Source organism: Myotis lucifugus, unplaced genomic scaffold, assembly GCF_000147115.1.
Source record: "Myotis lucifugus unplaced genomic scaffold, Myoluc2.0 scaffold_246, whole genome shotgun sequence".
NCBI lineage: Eukaryota > Metazoa > Chordata > Mammalia > Chiroptera > Vespertilionidae > Myotis > Myotis lucifugus.
Window position 1 is genome coordinate 754,013 of NW_005871294.1, and position 17,482 is coordinate 771,494.

Consider the following 17,482-nt stretch of genomic DNA (forward strand, 5'->3'; position numbering starts at 1 on the left):
TCCTGCAAAGTGAGCAAATGAATACAATTTAAGGCCTCCCCTTTCTCCAAAGAAGCTGTGTGTTCTTTTGTTTTTGTTAATCCTCACCGGAGGATATTTTTTCCATTGATCTTTTTAGAGAGTGGAAGGGAGGGAGCGGGGAAAGAAAGAGAGAGAGAGAGAGAGAGAGAGAGATCCATGTGAGAGAGACACGATTAGTTGCCTCCCACACATACCCTGACTGGGTCAGGGATCAAGACTGCAACCAAGGTACGTGCCCTTGATTGGGCATTGAACCCGCGACCCTTCAGTTCATGGGCTCACACTGTAACCATTGAACCACACCGGTAAGGGCCAAAGTACCTGTGTTTTAATGGAAAACTCTGTGAGGCCTAGAGGAATGACCCCAAAGATATACAAGATATTCTAAAGCAGTTTTTCCTCTGGCACCCCATCCTCAAAGCATACCTTTTTAAGCCTCAGTTTTCCCAACTATAAAAACAAGCAGCAAAATCAGGTCATTTTCCCGATCCCTTCCAACGCTGACATATGAGGTCTTAGCATCTTGAAATTCCACAGCCTCCCATGCTGAGAGCACAGGGCCGGCCAGCCCTTGTTAGGAGGCAGCTAGTCTGTGGTTTGGCACCACTGCCCGGCAAGGCATTTATTAAATCAATGGGATGTGGTCCCTGCTGGCCAAGAAAGAGAACATTAAGCTCCAAAAACTTCCTGCAGCAGGCCTCCTTCAGAGTGCTGCTCAGAGGGGTGAGGAACAAAACCGTTCAGGTCCCTGGCGATGTTCCAAGATCCTGTTCGCTAATACTTTTGCCCTGTCTGCACGGAGATCTGGGGACTGAAAACATCTGGAAGCCGCTTAAGACCTGGGTGACTTCTCTTTCCTTCCTCTAGAGGTGGTAGTTCTTGACCCTGGTAATCTGGGTTGACCTTTGCCAATGACCCTTCCCATCCAATCTTCTGCACTTCACTGGGCAACAACCCTCTAATAAAATCCACATGAATTCAGCTGCTAACAGCTTCTGGAAGGGCTATAGGATCTAACACCTGCCCTACATTCCTTGAGCCCTAGTAGCAAGGGAAAAGAGGGCTGAGACCCAACTCTTGCGCCTCTGGGTCTTACAGTTGAGTTGTGGAGAAAGGGAGTAGGAGGGAAGAGAGAAAAACCAATGATGAGGGATTGCTGAAGGTGGAGAAGGCAGCTGCAGGCGCGAATGCACAATGTGTAGTGACAGGGCTGCTGGGTGGCACAGCAGAGTCCCTCTGGCCTGGGCGTGCTTCTTGCCAGTGACCTCAGTCATGCTGACAAGGCCCATGCTGACTCTGGGAGGCAGGACTGGGCCAAGAGGCTGGAGCACGTGTCACTGACGTGGTGGCCCAGGGCTGACTGTCCCTCTTCTCCCTGCTGTGATCTGGGCTATGTCCCCAAGTTCCTTGGGTCTCTATTTTAGAAAAAATGTACTGAGCACCTACAACGTATGTGACTGGTGCTGGGTGAGATACATTAGTGAGCCAAACAGACCTCATTCCTGTGCTCTAGTTCCACTCACTTGCATATCCCATCCGACTACAGGTAGAAAAGTCTCCGTGGAGGTGGGGTGAGAGTGCTTGGAGTCCCAGAGGCAGGAGAGCCCCACGCCCTTAGCTTCTCTGGGGTACAGTGCATGGACACGGATTCCTTCTGGCTAAGGCCAGAACTCCAATTCACTTTAGTGTTTCTCCCACCAAGAGCAGGAGTCCAAGAAATAAATACAGCAGCTTAAAGGACAGATAGGTTGCTTAAGATTTATTTTGTACAAGGATGCACTTTTTTTTAAACTCCTCCTTTACTTTCCTTTCCACCCAGCTCAGATTTTTGCCTGCTCGCCTCTGAGTGTGCAAGGCTGATTTACTAACCTATCTGTTCTTTGCTATGATGAGCCAAAGACCAGCACAACCTTCCCTGGAGCTGAAGGTAGGTTCATCTCAGAAAGGCCCTCAAGGATCCTACTGAGGCAAATGACTGTGTTTCAGCTCAGGCCACTGTGGAGCAGAGAAACTGGTGTCCTTCTTGGAGTAATGCCTCCATATCCTTGAATTGAGCCAACTGGCAGGCCTCCTCCAGCCCTAGCCAGCGGTAAGCTTGGTGCTCATGGGAGAGGCGGATCTCTATGTCATAGTCCTTCACCTCTGCCAGCCAGTAGATGACTGTTTTAGGCTTCTTCCTGGCCACATAATTGAGCTCCCTTCTGAACCCCTCAATGATGGTCAGCTGGCTTGCTTTTAGGCCTGCTTCCTCCTGAGTCTCCCGCAGAGCTGTTTCCAATTCATTTTCTCCGGGTTCCACATGGCCTGGTTAGGAGAAAACAGAAAGAGGAGGGGGAGATAATCTTCAACAAAGCTGGATTTTCCAGGTTAGATGATTTAAAGATGGGATCTTTGGTGACTTTTCTAGCTGTTGCTAGGCTGAAGGGAGTCTAGAGATTGGTAATATCCGAACACGCCTAGGAGTGGGGTGCAGGGCAGGTAGTGTTTGGCTCTGCAGTATCTGGAAAACCCCTCCTCCTCACCCCATCTTCTCTACAGAGAGTGAAACAGACCATGTACTTGGCAAGTCTGGTCTAGAATACTGCTCCTCTGATGGTGAGAGATGGCCTCCCTCAGACCTCTGCTTTCTTATTCTTTGGAGTTTCCCTCATCCCATATTCTTAGGGAGACCTTTCCCTTGGAGACCTTAAAGTGATGTTCCCAAGGAGGGGCAGTCCCTTCTTGGCAGATGGGAACCAGCTGAGAGTGAGCACTTTGCCTCAATCCACAGTGAGGAGTTAACACTGTCTGCAGTTGGTCTCTAAAGTCCCAAGGCCAACAGACAGGCTCAAAACCATGCACTTCAGCATCAGCAGCTGTTTCCAAGTAGCTATCAAGGCTTTTCCAAATTGTTTTCATCTTTCTAACTGAGCAAGACCAGATTCCAGTTTCATAGGGAAAGTCCTGATGGGAACTTAGACTAAGGACAAGCCGAGAAACAGTTCTAAGAAAATTTGTTGGCAAGACCTAAACCCAAGCCGACAGCTGCCAAGAAACTGTTGTAGGAGAACTTGAAGCTCTGCAGACTGGGAGCAGCCCTCAGCTCTGCCGCTAGGCCCTTCCTGCAAATTCTCAGTTTACCCAGAAGAGCCAAGAAGGACTGGGAGGGGTCTGGCAGCCTCTGTCAACACATGGCTCCGGCAGTTGCTGGGGGCCTCCTGGTTTAGGAGCTCATGGGGAGCAGGAATTGTTAGCTGTTCCCTTCTTGGTTCGGAGACAGGGCTATATTCTAGCCTTCCTCGTTCCTAGGGTCCTCGTAGCACTGCCCTGAGTCAGCTGCTGCTGCACAGCTCCGACAGAAAGCAACCAGCATTTTGTACTTAAAGACCATTTGAGCTCATGGCTTCTGGAGAATTTTCTCTGTATGGCACCTCATATGGAGTCATGCACACAAAGACAGGTAGGTAATGCATCAAAGGACGAAGGTGAGAGGGGTGCTGGTGGTGGCAGAAGTGACTCTGATCCAGGATGTCTTCCCTTCCCTCAGAAGTGTGTGGGAGTCTCTAAGCACACCTTCACAACATCAGCTATTCGGCATTCTGCCCATCAACATTAACAGGGTAACTTCTCCCCCAGGCCCAAGCCTCCCAAAATTCAGAGGGGTCCTTTGAAATCTTTCAGTGTGACATAGGAGATCAGGAGACAAATGTGGCTATTCCTATACATGGTATTTGTAACATTTCTTTCCCTTTTGTCACCTTGTCTTTCCTTAGTGAAACTCAAATGTGCAAATTTTTTTTAATTCATTCTTTTTTTTTTAAAATTGATTTCAGAAAGGAAGGGAGAGGGAGAGAGAGAGAGAAACATCAATGATGAGAGAGCATCATTGATTGGTTGCCTCCTGCACGCAACCTGGGCATGTGCCCTTGACCGGAATTGAACCTGGGACCCTCTGGGTACTTGTACCTTTAGGAGGAGTCCAGTGATGAATGCCATCTGATGCCTGCAGCAGTAGAAACTCAATTGAAGCGTTGTCTACCTTGGGAATGAGGCGTCTTCGGAAGATGATCAAGCCACATGCTCTCAGGGCCATGGTCTTTTTGAGAACTTAATAAAGAAGAAGGGGACATTGGGAAGTTACACAAAGCAGGAAGATCCATTCTGGGGGAGCAGCACTCTGGTGCTGGGGAGTAGCACAGACCAGCTAACAGTGACCTCATCACCTACAGAAAAAAGCAGAATGCCAAGAGCCAATGGGCGGAAACCAGGAATCGGAGATAGGCCTTTGTGTCTAACTGCAGGACGCTGGCCCTACCCTGTCAGTGTGGCTCTATCCCAACTCCTCCAAGTCCTCCTGCTAAAACACAGGCTGGTATGTGTGTTAAGAGACTAGAGATCCTTGGAAGCAAACCCACTGAGACTGGAGAGATGCTGGGAATGGGAGAGATGCAGTACAATATTCTCATCAAACCCACAATCCCATTCTCCTCAGCCTCCAGCTTGAGTTTCTGGAGCAAAGAGATCCCAACAATGTGGTATCTGATGGCTTAAAGGGGGTCATTTAGGAAAGGTAGCTTGGTGTACACTTTTTTTGTCATGGATTTTTTAGTCTTTTATCCATGTTTTGGAATGTTATACATTCACATGGTTCAAAATTTAAAGTTCAAAAAGGGCACACATAGTAAAAAGTCTCTTTCCCACCTCATCAGTGGTGAAACTAGCATGGTGGTCAAGAGTGAACCTAGAGCCCTGACCGGTTTGGCTCAGTGGATAGAGCGCTGGCCTGTGAAGGGTCCTAGGTTCGATCCTGGTCAAGGGCATGTGCCTTGGTTGCGGGCACATTCCCAGTAGGAGGTGTGCATGAGGCAGCTGATCGATGTTTCTTTCTCATCGGTGTTTCTGACTCTATCCCTCTCCCTTCCTCTCTGTAAAAAATCAATGAAATATATTAAAAAAAAAAAAAGAGTGAACCTAGAGCCTGGGTTCAAGTTCTGGCTCTGCTACTTATTCACTGTGCAATTTCCTCCTAAGCCTCAGTTTCCTCATCTGTAAGACAGGATGATAATAGTTCTACCTCAAGGGTTGCTGTGAGGATTGCATGACTTAACTTTTATAAAGTGCTTCAGAGCAGTGCCTGGTATGTAAATAAATTTCAATATGCATAGAAAAATGTCTGGATAGACACATCATCAATAGTGTTTTCTGGAGGATGAGGTTATGAGGAGACTTTCATTTTCTACTCCACGTATTTCCGTATTGTTTGGAAGTTTACAGAGAACATTTACTAATTTTATAATAAGCAATACAATAAAAACTAAACTTTTTAGTCTTTTCCATTTCATGTAGTCTTTTTTTCTATTTCAGAAAAATATGTCAACAACAACAAAAGACAGGAAGGGAGAACAGTAGAAATATCTGCAGAACTGGAAAAAAAATCACCATCTGAAGGGGAACATGTAATCAAGGTAACAACAATATGGAAGATGTTTTATGTTAAGACCCTGTTAAGAAAAATCTGTGTCATTTGCTCATTCAACAAATATTTATTGAGTACCTACTATGTACTAAGTACTATTCTAGGCCTTTGCCCTCATGTAGTTTTATATTCTAGTGGAAGAGGTGGGCTTTCATTAAATAATTAAGCAAATTAAAAAATAATTGCCAATAAAATATGTCCTACAAAAGAAAAATGTATGATGGGCAACCTGACCTTGTCTAAAGGGATCAAGGAAGGATTCTTGGAAGAAGGGATGTTTGACAGAGAAGTAAATGCTGAGTAAAAGATAAGTTGGCAAAGGGAAGGAGGAGAGAGGCGTGCTCCAGGCGGAAGGAACCGCATAGACAAAGGTCCTGGGGTGGGATGGCAGAACTGAAAGAAAACTAGGTGTCTCAAATGCAGTGAAGGCCTGGGAGAGTGTCCCATGCAGGATGAGGCCTGAGTCAGCAGGGCCTCACCTGCAAGATTCCAGGGCCAAAGAAAGAGCTGGTACTCACAGACAGCAGAGCTAACTGCAGAGAGGGTCGCTGGGGTAGGAGCTGATGGTCTCTATGGCCCCTTTGTTGGTGCTTAATCAAGATGAGCTTGCATCTATCAAAGGCAGAAAAATCAGATCCAAACTAAAACCTGTTTCAGGGCAATTCTGAGGACTGCCAACAGATGGTAATGTTACTCTAGGGAACAGCAGTTCCTTACCAGAAAACCAAACACGCCCAACACTGCGACCTTTCCAAACCTGTAATGAGCGTTTTAAGGACAGGAAACAATCTCAAAAGGGCTTTCTAAAATGGTCTATGCTATAATACACTGTTGGTGAGAGAGTAAATTAGCATATCCTCACAGGAGGGCAATTTACTTATGAATATCAAAACATAGCATATTCCCTTAGACCCAGAAATGCCATTTCTAGGCATCTGACATACAGAAATATATGTTTAAGATGCACACACAAGGATGTTCATTACAACTTTGTTTGTAATATCAAAAAGAAAAAAAGGCAAAACCAAATATCCATCAATAAAGGAATAATGAAATAAAGTACAGTATATCTACATGAAAAAAATTATGAGCAAGCTCTTTTTTCCAGAGCACGCCCCTGCCTCTCCTCCCTCTTTCATCCCTCAAGGTGCGTATCTCTCTCCCTCTTTCTCCTAAGCTCCAAGGGCCCTTCTACTACCCCTGTCACTTTCTAAATAAACTTTCCTTTATAGCTTGGAAGAAAATTATGAAGCCATAAAAAAATGAGGTAGAGCCAATGTGCTGCTTGTAAAAAGATTTTCAGACATACTAAAAAAAATATATGTTTTAGAATAGTATGTATAATGTGATCCTGTTTGAGTTTAAAAATTCATTTAAATGGAAAGCGGGTTTTATTAAGCACTGTGTTCTATTTCACTGGTCTCCACATTTATGCTGAGAGCTTTCCCCATTCTGGAAGCCAGAAATAAAGGTTTCAAATGACTGGTTCCAGGTATAGGCAGAGACAGGTGTCTGATCCCATTCCCTGTCCCCTCTCCCCCAGGCCCCATCGAGATGCTTGGAAAGTATTAGCCAGTTATAAGTGTAGATTATAGTAAGTATAAGGCACCTTATGCCTGCCTTGGGTGGATTCCCATGGAATAAATGTTAGAATCCCTAGATAAGCTCTGCAATCCAAGACTACAGGCACAGTACCCTCCCTGCCTGGGACAGGAAGCCCCAGAGCATTGCTTCACACCACTGCCATCCCAACAAAGCCTCAGGAAACAAAGATGGAGGAGCCAAGAAAGACAAGCCTGGAGTGGCCTTATGGAGCCAACGAGGAGAGGGGAACAGGCCAATATCTTCCTATGGGGAGGGGACTTAGAGGAGTATCAAGGGTGCACCCTAGCAAAAATGTATCTCAGTAGATACCAATGCACAGGAGTGATAACATCGAAAACCCAGACCTACCAACAGTTCATCTCAATGAGACCAGAAGAGCTAAGATTAAGACCTAGGATTAGATGTTCTCTTTCTATCTATATGCTCTCGACTCATGGAGGAAGTCCGAGACAGTTCTAGAAAGGCAGGACTCCTATTTTTCCTTTCAGTTGCATGGCTTGAGCCAGCTTTTCTCTGGAATTTCTCCCTCCTTCTCCATACACATTACCTTCTGCTCATTCTTTCAGAAGCAACTCAGATGTCACCCATCTTCTGGGCCTTTCACATGGCTTGAATAAATTTCTACTATAGGGTTTGATGAGAGAAGCCAAACACTATGAGCAACAGAAAATTAAGGATTTAGTATAGGAATTAGACCTTGTTCAAGGATGAGAGTTGAGGGAGAAATCCATGCAGTGCTGCCGCATCTGCATCTGCTGTTGGGCCTGAAGTCTCTATAGGTCAGCAGGCCAGCAGCTGGGGAAGGAAAGCTGGCTGTGGGGGAGAGCAAGGAAAACTGGAACCTGTGAGAACAAATAGGAACTAAAAGGACAAGTGGAACTCATGAGGACAAACTGAAACTTGCAACTTCCTTTCACCATCTGCAAGCTCATTGACGCAGGTGACTGGCAGAAGCTGGAGCTCTTTGCCACACACAGAGCTGCGTGTACACCTGGCCCAGGACTCAGAGCAGCTGAAGGAGGAGAGTCAGTGGAGTTGTGGAGCTGCAGGCCTCGGTGGCTGTGCATAAACAATGCGCACATCAGTGTCAAGGGTTATGCACTGCCACCATGCCTATTATCCTGCTCTGCCCCCTTCACAGTGTACTGGTAGCTACTTCACTTCAGCTTTACAAATCTCAAGTAAAATTTTCTTAAAGTCAACCCTAACCTGGAACCATACAGAAGGGAATCCTGGGAAACCTAGTTGCAGCTTAGCTAAGTGGACATAGTACAAAGCCACAGTAAGGTAAATCTCTAGCTCTAGCAGGGAAGAGCCACATCATGAGCTCTGTCTCTTTGGGACTTCGTAGAGCAGCCCTCAACAGATGTTCATTGATTCAACAGAACTCTCCCCACACCTCACTCAAACAAATGCTCAGGGAATGTTCTGCGAATTTGGGAAATAGCCCAGTGTTTTTCTAAAGAGTGCCATTTACATAAAAGTCAATGGAGGTATTGTTGGAGGTTTTCTGGAGTCCACTAAGCTGAAACTGTCCTGGGGTTTGAAAGCATCTCTCTGTCTCTCTGTCTCTGCTTCTCTCTCTCTCTCATATATACACACACTTCAAATGATTTCAAATCTCAGGAGGTTAAAGAACACAGCATCCAATATGCAAATATGCCTGCAGCCATCACTGAGGTGAGAACCCCAGGCCAGGACAACAGCAGGCAATTCACACCTCAGAAAAGTGGCAAAATGCCTTAGGTGGTTAAAATAACCTCAACAAAACCAAAAAACACCCCTTGATGTCATTAGGAGGTTCCAGGAGCTAAGGAAAAGTGCCTTGGCTTTCTCTCTCTATATATAACTCCTTCACACCTAGGAGGTTCAGGATTTAGGTGCCAAAAAATAATTTACAGGTAAATGGCTATACTGATGTGCTGTGTTTCCGTGTTTTCAAATTAATCAGAGTGCTATTACAAGCATAGCTCAACCCTAAAGCCCTCAAATATACCCTTAGGTATAGAAAGAGCTCCCCAAATCCTCCCCCAACTTGTATTTCATAGCCTAGAATCCCCTTAGTAGAAATGTTTCATGCCACCATCTTATCAATTAAGCATCTACACTATGTCAATTACACTGCACCTGTTTTTTTATATCTTTTTAAAAAATATGTTTTTATTGACTTTAGAGAGGAAGAGAGAGGGAGATAGAAACATCAATGATGAGAGAGAATCATTGATCAGCTGCCCTCCCCCACACTCCCCACTGGGAATGGAGCCCACCACCCGGGCATGTGCCCTGACTGGGAATTGATCCATGACCTCCTGGTTCATAGGTCGACCCTCAACAACTAAGCCACACCGGCGGGGCTATGTGTATCTTTTTTAATGCTCAAAACAACTCTTCATGATAAGCGTTACTATCTTCATTTTATGATGGGGAAACTGAGATTCAAAAAGGTTAAAATACTTGCCCAAAGGCATACCTATCTGTGAATGGTGGGATTTGAATCCAAGTAAGCCTAACTCCAAAGGCTATATTCTTTTTCCTTATACAGCACTCCTTACCATGAGAAAGCAGGGCTTGGGGCAAAAATGGCCCTGACAGGGGACATGCAAATGACTTATAAAAATTACTTCCAATTCCAAAATTCCCAGTCTTTGATCTATATTCATATGGAGAATTTTTAAGATGTCTGGCTGGAATCCTTTCTACAGAATGGGTTTTAGTTGGAAGGGTATATGAATGAAGGGCCTGGTGCCCAAGACAACCCTGGACGGGTAGTGTAGCCAGAGGTGCCTAAACTTTGCCTCTCTGGATAAGGGTTTCTTTGCCTCTTCTGCTTTTTCCTAGGAAACAGGAACCTAAAACCACATGTTCAAAACCATACCCAGTAGTGTGGGGGTTTCCAAGTACCGAGTGTTGGGAACACCCTGATGCTAGCCTTGGACAAGCACACAAGCACCTAACTTGAGATGCTAGTGTCCAGAAAATTTGCCCAGACCATTCCACTGTGAGGAGGCCCAACTATGCTGGCCCACGAGCAACTCTGTGACGGCTCAGCTTTCCCTTATTTTCCACATCATCATGGTCTTTTCTCTGATTCTCCAACTCCCTTCTCCCCTTCCAAAGGAGTGGACAGAAATGAGCCACCCATCTATGAATAAAGTTCTCTCTTGTAACAACAGCAGCAAAAAGAGAAAAAGAACACAGAAAAGCCAAAACCGGTTTGGCTCAGTGGATAGAGCGTCGGCCTGCGGACTGAAGGGTCCCAGGTTCGATTCCGGTCAAGGGCATGTACCTGGGTTGCGGGCACATCCCCAGTGGGAGATGTGCAGGAGGCAGCTGATCGATGTTTCTCTCTCATCGATGTTTCTAACTCTCTATCTCTCTCTCCCTTCCTCTCTGTAAAAAATCAATAAAATATATTAAAAAAAAAAAAAGAACACAGAAAAGAAAAAAAGCCCCCAACCACCATGATGAAATTGAGACAATGAAAATGTTCCCTCAACTGCACCTTTCCCTGGACATCTGCCACTTTCTCGTCTCAGAGACCAAGCTGCTGAGTCATCTTGCTATCTTTGCTATTTGGCTGAGGGAGGAAAAAGGAGATTTCACCTGCAATGACATGAATATTGGCTTCCAGGATGAGGACAAAGTCAGACAAGGTTGAGACAAAAATCATTCCTAGTGAAGGGAATCTGTTTAGTGGCCTATTAGTGCCATCTGCTGTACAATTCTGGAAAGCAAAGATGGGGGATTTTAATATTAGCCTGAGGGGATTTGTGTATTCATCTTACATCTGTTGAGTGTATCCCATGCGACAGGCAATGTAACAGGATTGAAGAGTAGATATGGAGCTGAATACTACAAAACTCCTGTTTTCCAGGGGTTCTCAGCCTAGTGAAAGCGGAAGATATTTAAACAGACAAGTTACCAGTGTGTTTTGGGCATCATAGCGGTATGTGTAAGATGGAAAGATAGCAAAGAAAAAGGAGTGATTACCTTTAGGTCAAAGGGGTACCCTATAAGGATTTTGAAGGATGGCTAGGAGTTGACCAGAAAAATAAAGGTGGGGGCGAGGGGCACCCAGGTAAAAGGGGGGAGGGCAAAGACCCTCAAGCACAAGATGGCATTCTATTGCCAAACAGCTTAGTGTAGGCAATGAGGAGCCTTTGACAGCAATGAGGGCTATAATATGGTCAGACTGACATTTTACAAAGACATTCTGGAAGCATGTCTGGAAGCAACGAAGGTGGAAATGAATTGCAAGGGAGGTAGAAATGAATTAGAAGGGAAGATTAGAAGCAAGATTAATTGGTTACAAGTCCATTGCCAACAGTCCAGATGACAAATGATATAGAGTTAAATTAAGGCAGAGGCAGTGAGAAAGGAGAAGGGATGTATTTGAAAGATATCTCAAAGAGAAAATCAACACGATTTGATGTTTCATTGTCCAACAGAGAGAGAGAGAGAGAGAGAGGGAGGGAACGTATGGTTTGGGTAACTATAGAAGATAAGTAGGTAGAGTAGGGAGTAGAATGTAAGCTAATGATTTCTGTTTGGGACAAGTTGAACTTAAAGTGTTAAAGACTAACCACAAGGTAAAATGACATGGGTCTAGAGTTCAGTGATTCTCTGATCTCATCTCTTCATCTCCCAAGGTGGAAATTTCCATTAGAGAAAAATTTTGCTCTCACTGTAGGTACCTCTGGAGCCCACCTCACTCCATTTGGGTGAGTCTGCTTGTGCATCTGCTATTACAAGCATTTTCATCCTCTTTCAGTCTGAAATAGCATGGCACAGCACAGAAAAGCATGGCTGTCTTTGCAGTGAGAAAGACCTAGCTCTTTAAACAACTGTGTTACTTTGAGCAAAATATTTAACTTCACTAAGCCTCATTTTCTCTCATTTGTAAGATGAGAATAACTCCTACTTTTCACAATTGTTGTAATTCAAAATAATGTATACATAGGATCTGAAACATCAGAAGTACTGAATATATGTGTCACTCTTATCCCTGTACCATAAAAGATCACCAGAAAGCTTTTTTATTTTTGTTGTTGTGGGTGTGTTTTTTTAATCCTCACCCAAGAACATGCTTTTTTTGACCTAAGGGGGAAAGAGAGGGGGAGAGACAGAAACATTGATGTAAGAAACAGCAATTAGTTCCCCTCCTATGCACCTTACTGACCAGGAATCAAACCTGTGACCTTCTGGTGTATGGGAGGACACTCCAACCGAGCCACACCAGCCAGGGTTTATGGTGTTTTAATGGCACGCGCTTAGCTTTTATTGATAGATGAATAAAGAAATGGCTTTTCAGCTTGGCAGGTGTGGCTCAGTCGGTTAAGGACCGTCCCACGCACCAAATTAGGGGGTTGCCAGTTGGATTCCTAGTCAGGGCACATGCCTGGGTTGCAGGCTTAATCCCCAGTAGGGCACGTGCAGAAGGCAGCTGATCCATGTTTCTCCTCTCTCTGAAATCAATAAACATATATTTTTTAAAAGTCTTTTCATATTTTCTGCAAAATTGCTGGGGAACACTGTTCACCACGCCATGTATGTTCCTCATGTAAAAGGTCCCACAAGCCTGGCCAGTGTAGCTCAGTGGTTGAGCATCGACCTATACACCAGGAGGTCATGGTTCCATTCCCAGTCAAGGGGAATGCCCGGGGTTGCAGAGTGGAGGCCAATCCCCGGTGGGAGTGTGCAGGAGGCAGCCCATCAATGATTCTCTCCCATCATTGATGTTTCTCTCTCTCTCTCCTTTTCCCTTCCTCTCTGAAATCAATTGGAAAAAAAAGTGTAAAAAGGTCCCACAAGATAAATCCCTTTCAATATAGGTACTATGAAGAAATTTCACGTTTGAAGAATGGATCCTTTCCTTAATTATTATTTAACAAGTTTTGAGCTAAATTGGGTACTCAATTACAGTAAGTCTAATGGCCCATTGGTTCGTATATTTCTTTGTTTCTATTAAGTTAGCAGCTACCATTTTTTGAGGAGTTACTCCTTGCCCGGCATTGTGCGAAGTGCTTCGCCTTCATTATTTCAATTAATCTTCACAACAACTCTCTGAGGCAGTACCACCATTTTTTTAGAAGAAGAAAAAGGAAACTATGACTCAGAGAAATGTCTGAGTAGTAACTCAAAATCAGGTCTGTCTGACTCCCCATATCATGGCTCTTTACCTGAACTCTGCACTAGTGGTCAACATTTGGCTATTTGCTTGCATTCACTTTACTTATATATACTAAGTTTAACAAGTTCATAGGACCCAAACCAGGCCCGAACAAAGAAAAAGTAAATGGTATTTTAGGTAGTGAGACTCTCGTTTGACTTCCTTTACTTCCGCTGTAATTGTCACGATATTTTCCATTCAATAAATGAAGCGATTAGAAAATATAAAACCTCTTTGGGGGAGGCAGGGTTTTAAGTTTAACAACAAGGTTAAAACTGAGGCCCAGGGAGGGGAAGGTAGAACGCGATCGGGGCGCTGGGCCCTAAACCCAGGAACTTTGGGATCCCGAGGGCCCATCCCATCACCACTTGCAAGGGGGCAAGCAACACTCAGTGGGCACTGAACCCTCCCTCTCTCTGTGCACACAGGGAAACTGAGGTCCTGCGAGCGTCAGGGGTTCGGCCTGCCCACGCCTCACTGACAGCTTGGAGGAGCGCGCGTCCACCTTTGACCCTGCAGCTCCGCGAGATCAGTCCGTTGCTGAGCCGGAGCCTCAGTTGATCCGCAGAGAACTAAACCCACGCGGGCCGTTCCGCTACTCACCCCAAGCAGAGGGAGGAAGGAGGGGGCTCGAGGACGGAGACTCCAGGGAGTGGTACGTCGACCAATCCGAGGAGCGCGACTGCGCTTCGGAGGACCAATGATTTGAAGGAGAAAAATTCTCCACCCGCCTCAAAGCTGCCTTTCTCTCGCTTAGAACGTCGCGAGATCTTCTCTCAAGTGAAACGATTGGTTGAAAGACGGAAATTGAGGGTTACGCCCACTGATTTCTCCGACCCCTGATTGGTCTTCTAGAGGAGATGACGGCCAACGTCAGCGAGTTCCCTGGACGCCCATTGGAGGACAACGCGGGACTGCCAGCGCCGGGCACCGGCGCGGGCGTTCGAACCCGAGTTTGGCGGCGTTACCATGGGGATGCGGCCTGGCCGCTGCCTCCAGTCTTGAGTTGACTAGGCACCTCCGCCGCCACCCTGGAGGCTCCCTCCCGTCGTCTTCTGTCCTTAGACAGGCCTGACCGTGGAGAAAGTTGGAAGCCTCCGAGGTGAGAAAGGGCTGTTAGAACGGGGCCGGGGTAGACCTGGTTGGGAGCCCTGGCGACTGCCCCGCGGGAGAGGCTCGGCCGGGAGCTGGACGCCCGCCGAGCGCGTGAAGCGGCGGGCGGTTGTGAGTTGGTCTCTCCGGGTTGCCCGAGCGCACCCCCACTCTCTTTACCCTTCATCCCCATATCTTCGCCTCCTCTTCAGACATTATCTCGAACTCCGCTTCTATGAAGCCTTTTCTGAGCTAGACGTCCTCCTACCTTTGAACCCATAGCCCCGTCTTAGAGCGCTTCTGTTCCTCCATGGCTTATTTGCGTACTTCCGCGAACCCCATTTTTCTTCCTTCTCCATGGTAATGCTGAGGTCTTTGAGACAAGGCAAGCGTCTTTCACAGAGCCTTGCAGACATAATTCGGCAAGGTTGCGGGCTGAGTCCCAGACCACCGTAGTAGGAGTACCGCAATAAAGCGAGTAGTCATCTTTGCTGGTGGAGGGTCTTGCTTTCAGTTTGTAAGAAACGCAACAAACTGCAGCGCAATAAAACGAGATATGCTATAGTAAAATTTGCAGGAAATGAGTTTAACTCACCACAGAGAGAGGGTTCCCCTCTATGCCATATCCCCCTTCCACCTCCCATACAGAGATTAGGGGGCGGAAACCCCAATCTCATATGCAAAGGCCTTGAAAGCGCAAGGTTAGTCTTTCCAGTCTGTGAAAAGGAAAACTTGCTACAACTCTCCCCAAGTTTGTGGTTTTTAGTCTTGATTTCCCAATGCTTTTATTAGACTCCCTCCCTATTAGTCTTGGCTTAAAACAAACCATTCTGTTGTTGCTATAAGCCAAGAGAGTTTGTCTCAGTTTCTTAGTGAACCACGGCTGTTGTCACATTTTAAGTGTGTTTCAGAAGATGCTTTAGATCATTTTTCTCCTTTGGGTTTATTTTCTGCTTGTAGTCTCTCTGCTTAAGTGCATGTAACAGCTACTCTGGTAACTGTCATTCATTAGGTGTCCATGATAGAATTGCATTATCAAAACTGTTTCATTGTTAACTCCTAAGACAATATATACCCAATCTGCATTGTTGATGATTCTTATATTAAAATCATCTCTCAAGAAGACTTTAATTAGGGACTGAAAAGTCAAATATAGCAGCTATGTTCCTATTACCTTCTTATAAAAGTTTGAACACTACCAACCTGAAGATCTGTGACATGTAATGGAAACCAGACTGGGGATTCAGGGTTTGGTCTTGGCTGGCTTTGCAAGTCATTTAGCCCTTCTAAACCTCTTTTTCCATCTAAAAAATAAAAGGGTTGAGTTAGGTTCCAATTCCTGTGGCTCTACTATCAAGTTAATCAAACAGTTGATGTCAGGTAGACATCACACACTCAGCCTCCCAAAGACCATACAGGTGGAATAGTTACCGTTTATTGAGCATTTACTCTATGAAAAGTACTATATCAGAGGCTTTATGTAAATATTACATCTTCTTAGCTTTAGTATAGTAATGTGCTGCCCATATAACATTTCATTAAAAACGCTTGTTTTATGTTGTTAATGAAAACTAGGGCTTGATCCTCTCATGTTCCAGTTTGGGTAGCAGTTTCAACAGAAACAGCAGTTTCTTTCTGTAGACTGCAATTTTGTTGTTTGTCAAGTGAGAGTTTGAGCTCTTCTCAGGTCCCTTACAGATTAATTGATCTATTAATTCAGTTTCCCATGCTGACTTAGCAAACCTGTTCATAATTTGTGCAGAATAGATTCTCAACAAATTTTGTTAAATAACATAGTTATATTTCTTATACTTGTGCTGTGGTCATTGTATACTTCCTAAGTTATTGTATTATGGATTTTGATGTTCATGTTTTACTAAATAAGATTTTCTATAGGCATAAACTAATAATAATAGGTACCATTTGACTGGAAAAACTGTTTCCCACCTGTGCGTCTTTTTCCTTTGTAGAGGAAAACCTCAGTTCTTTCCCTTCTGTATGTCTCCTTTAGTACTCACACAGAACACTTCTAACATTTCTAGTCACCAAATGGGGGGTGGTCCCCCCACCAAACAAATCTCTGTGACACCATATGGGTGTCCAGCAGTTTAACTCAGTCTATCTGGAGATAGTGTCAGATCCCACAGGTTAAGGGCTCAGTCCCATAAGACTGTTCCCACTCCACATGTCAACTGCAAATAGTAGATCCCCAGGTTACCCACAACTTTTGTCAGATTTGGCTACAAATTGGAGGTTCTCAGGACCCCTTCCTCAGGTTTAATTAATTTGCTAGAGTGACTCACACAACTCAGAGAAACACTAAAATTACATTTACGAGTTTATTAAAGGACTAGAGGCCCGGTGCACAAAAATTTGTGCACTCGGGGGGGAAGGGGGGGTCCCTCAGCCCGGCCTGTGCCCTCTCGCAGTCTGGGACCCCTCGGGAGATAACGACCTGCTGGCTTAGGCCTGCTCCCGGGTGGCAGAGGGCAGGCCCAATCCCTAGGTGCAGCCCCTGGTTGGGCTCAGAGCAGGGCTGATTGGGGAGTTGGGGCGCTGCCCCCTGTCATGCACAGAGCAGGGCGGATTGGGAGGTTGCGATGCCACCATCAGTCACGCTCAGGGTAGGGCTGATTGGGGGGTTGGGGCACCGCCCCCTGTCACACTCAAGGCAGGGTCAATGGGGAGGTTGCGGCGCCACCCCCTGTGATGCACAGAGCAGGGCCAATCAGGGGGTTGGGGCGCTGCTGCCTGTCACACTCAGGGCAGGGCCGATGGGGAGGTTATGGCTCTACCCTGTCACACACAGAGCAGGGCCGATCAGGGGGTTGGGACGCCGCAACCTGTCACACACAGAGCGCAGGGCGATCAGGGGATTGGGGAACTCCCCCCTATCAGGCACAGAGCAGGGCTGATCAGGGGGTTGGGGCGCCTCCCCTGTCACGAACAGAGCAGGGCAGATAGGGAGGTTGTGGCCTGCCCCCTGTCACACACAGAGCTGCAGGGTGATCAGGGGGTTTGGCACTGCCCCCTGTCACGCTGATCCAGTGCCAGGAGCGCTCGCGCTCTGCTGATCCCGGTGCTGGGAGGCATATTACCCTTTTACTATATAGGATAGAAGGCCTGGGGGCCGGCTGGTT

The 17,482-nt window shown here is 46.0% G+C and overlaps 2 protein-coding genes across 5 annotated transcripts in view; one reads left to right on the top strand and one right to left on the bottom strand.

Annotated features, from left to right (window-relative positions):
• Positions 1-1,765: 1,765 nt before the first annotated feature.
• NUDT2 (nudix hydrolase 2) lies at positions 1,766-13,954 on the bottom strand. Of its 4 annotated transcripts, none has more exons than XM_006098758.3 (3): positions 13,854-13,954; positions 3,967-4,107; positions 1,766-2,325 (listed from the first exon to the last, which is right to left on the bottom strand). In XM_006098758.3, the coding sequence occupies exons 2-3, from the start codon at positions 4,091-4,093 to the stop codon at positions 2,009-2,011; spliced, it is 444 nt and encodes a 147-aa protein (XP_006098820.1). In that variant the 5' UTR covers positions 4,094-4,107; positions 13,854-13,954; the 3' UTR covers positions 1,766-2,008. The 4 variants fall into 4 exon arrangements, with proteins under 4 accessions (XP_006098820.1, XP_014319837.1, XP_014319839.1 ...); XM_014464351.2 differs by having other exon boundaries at positions 13,756-13,860; XM_014464353.2 differs by lacking the exon at positions 13,854-13,954 and adding an exon at positions 7,629-7,734.
• A 130-nt stretch (positions 13,955-14,084) lies between these two features.
• KIF24 (kinesin family member 24) overlaps positions 14,085-17,482 on the top strand; it is a 63,250-nt gene continuing 59,852 nt past the window's right edge. Inside the window, 1 exon segment of the mRNA XM_023762413.1 lies at positions 14,085-14,352. The gene's annotated coding sequence lies outside the window, so the exon portion shown is untranslated.

Bases quoted from the DNA above. Each gene is read 5' to 3' on its own strand.
- NUDT2 (XM_006098758.3), bottom strand. From the start codon at position 4,093: ATGGCCCTGAGAGCATGTGGCTTGATCATCTTCCGAAGACGCCTCATT. The intron at 2,326-3,966 runs GTACAAGTACCC...TCTCCTAACCAG, and splicing joins TCACTGGACTCCTCCTAAAG to GCCATGTGGAACCCGGAGAA.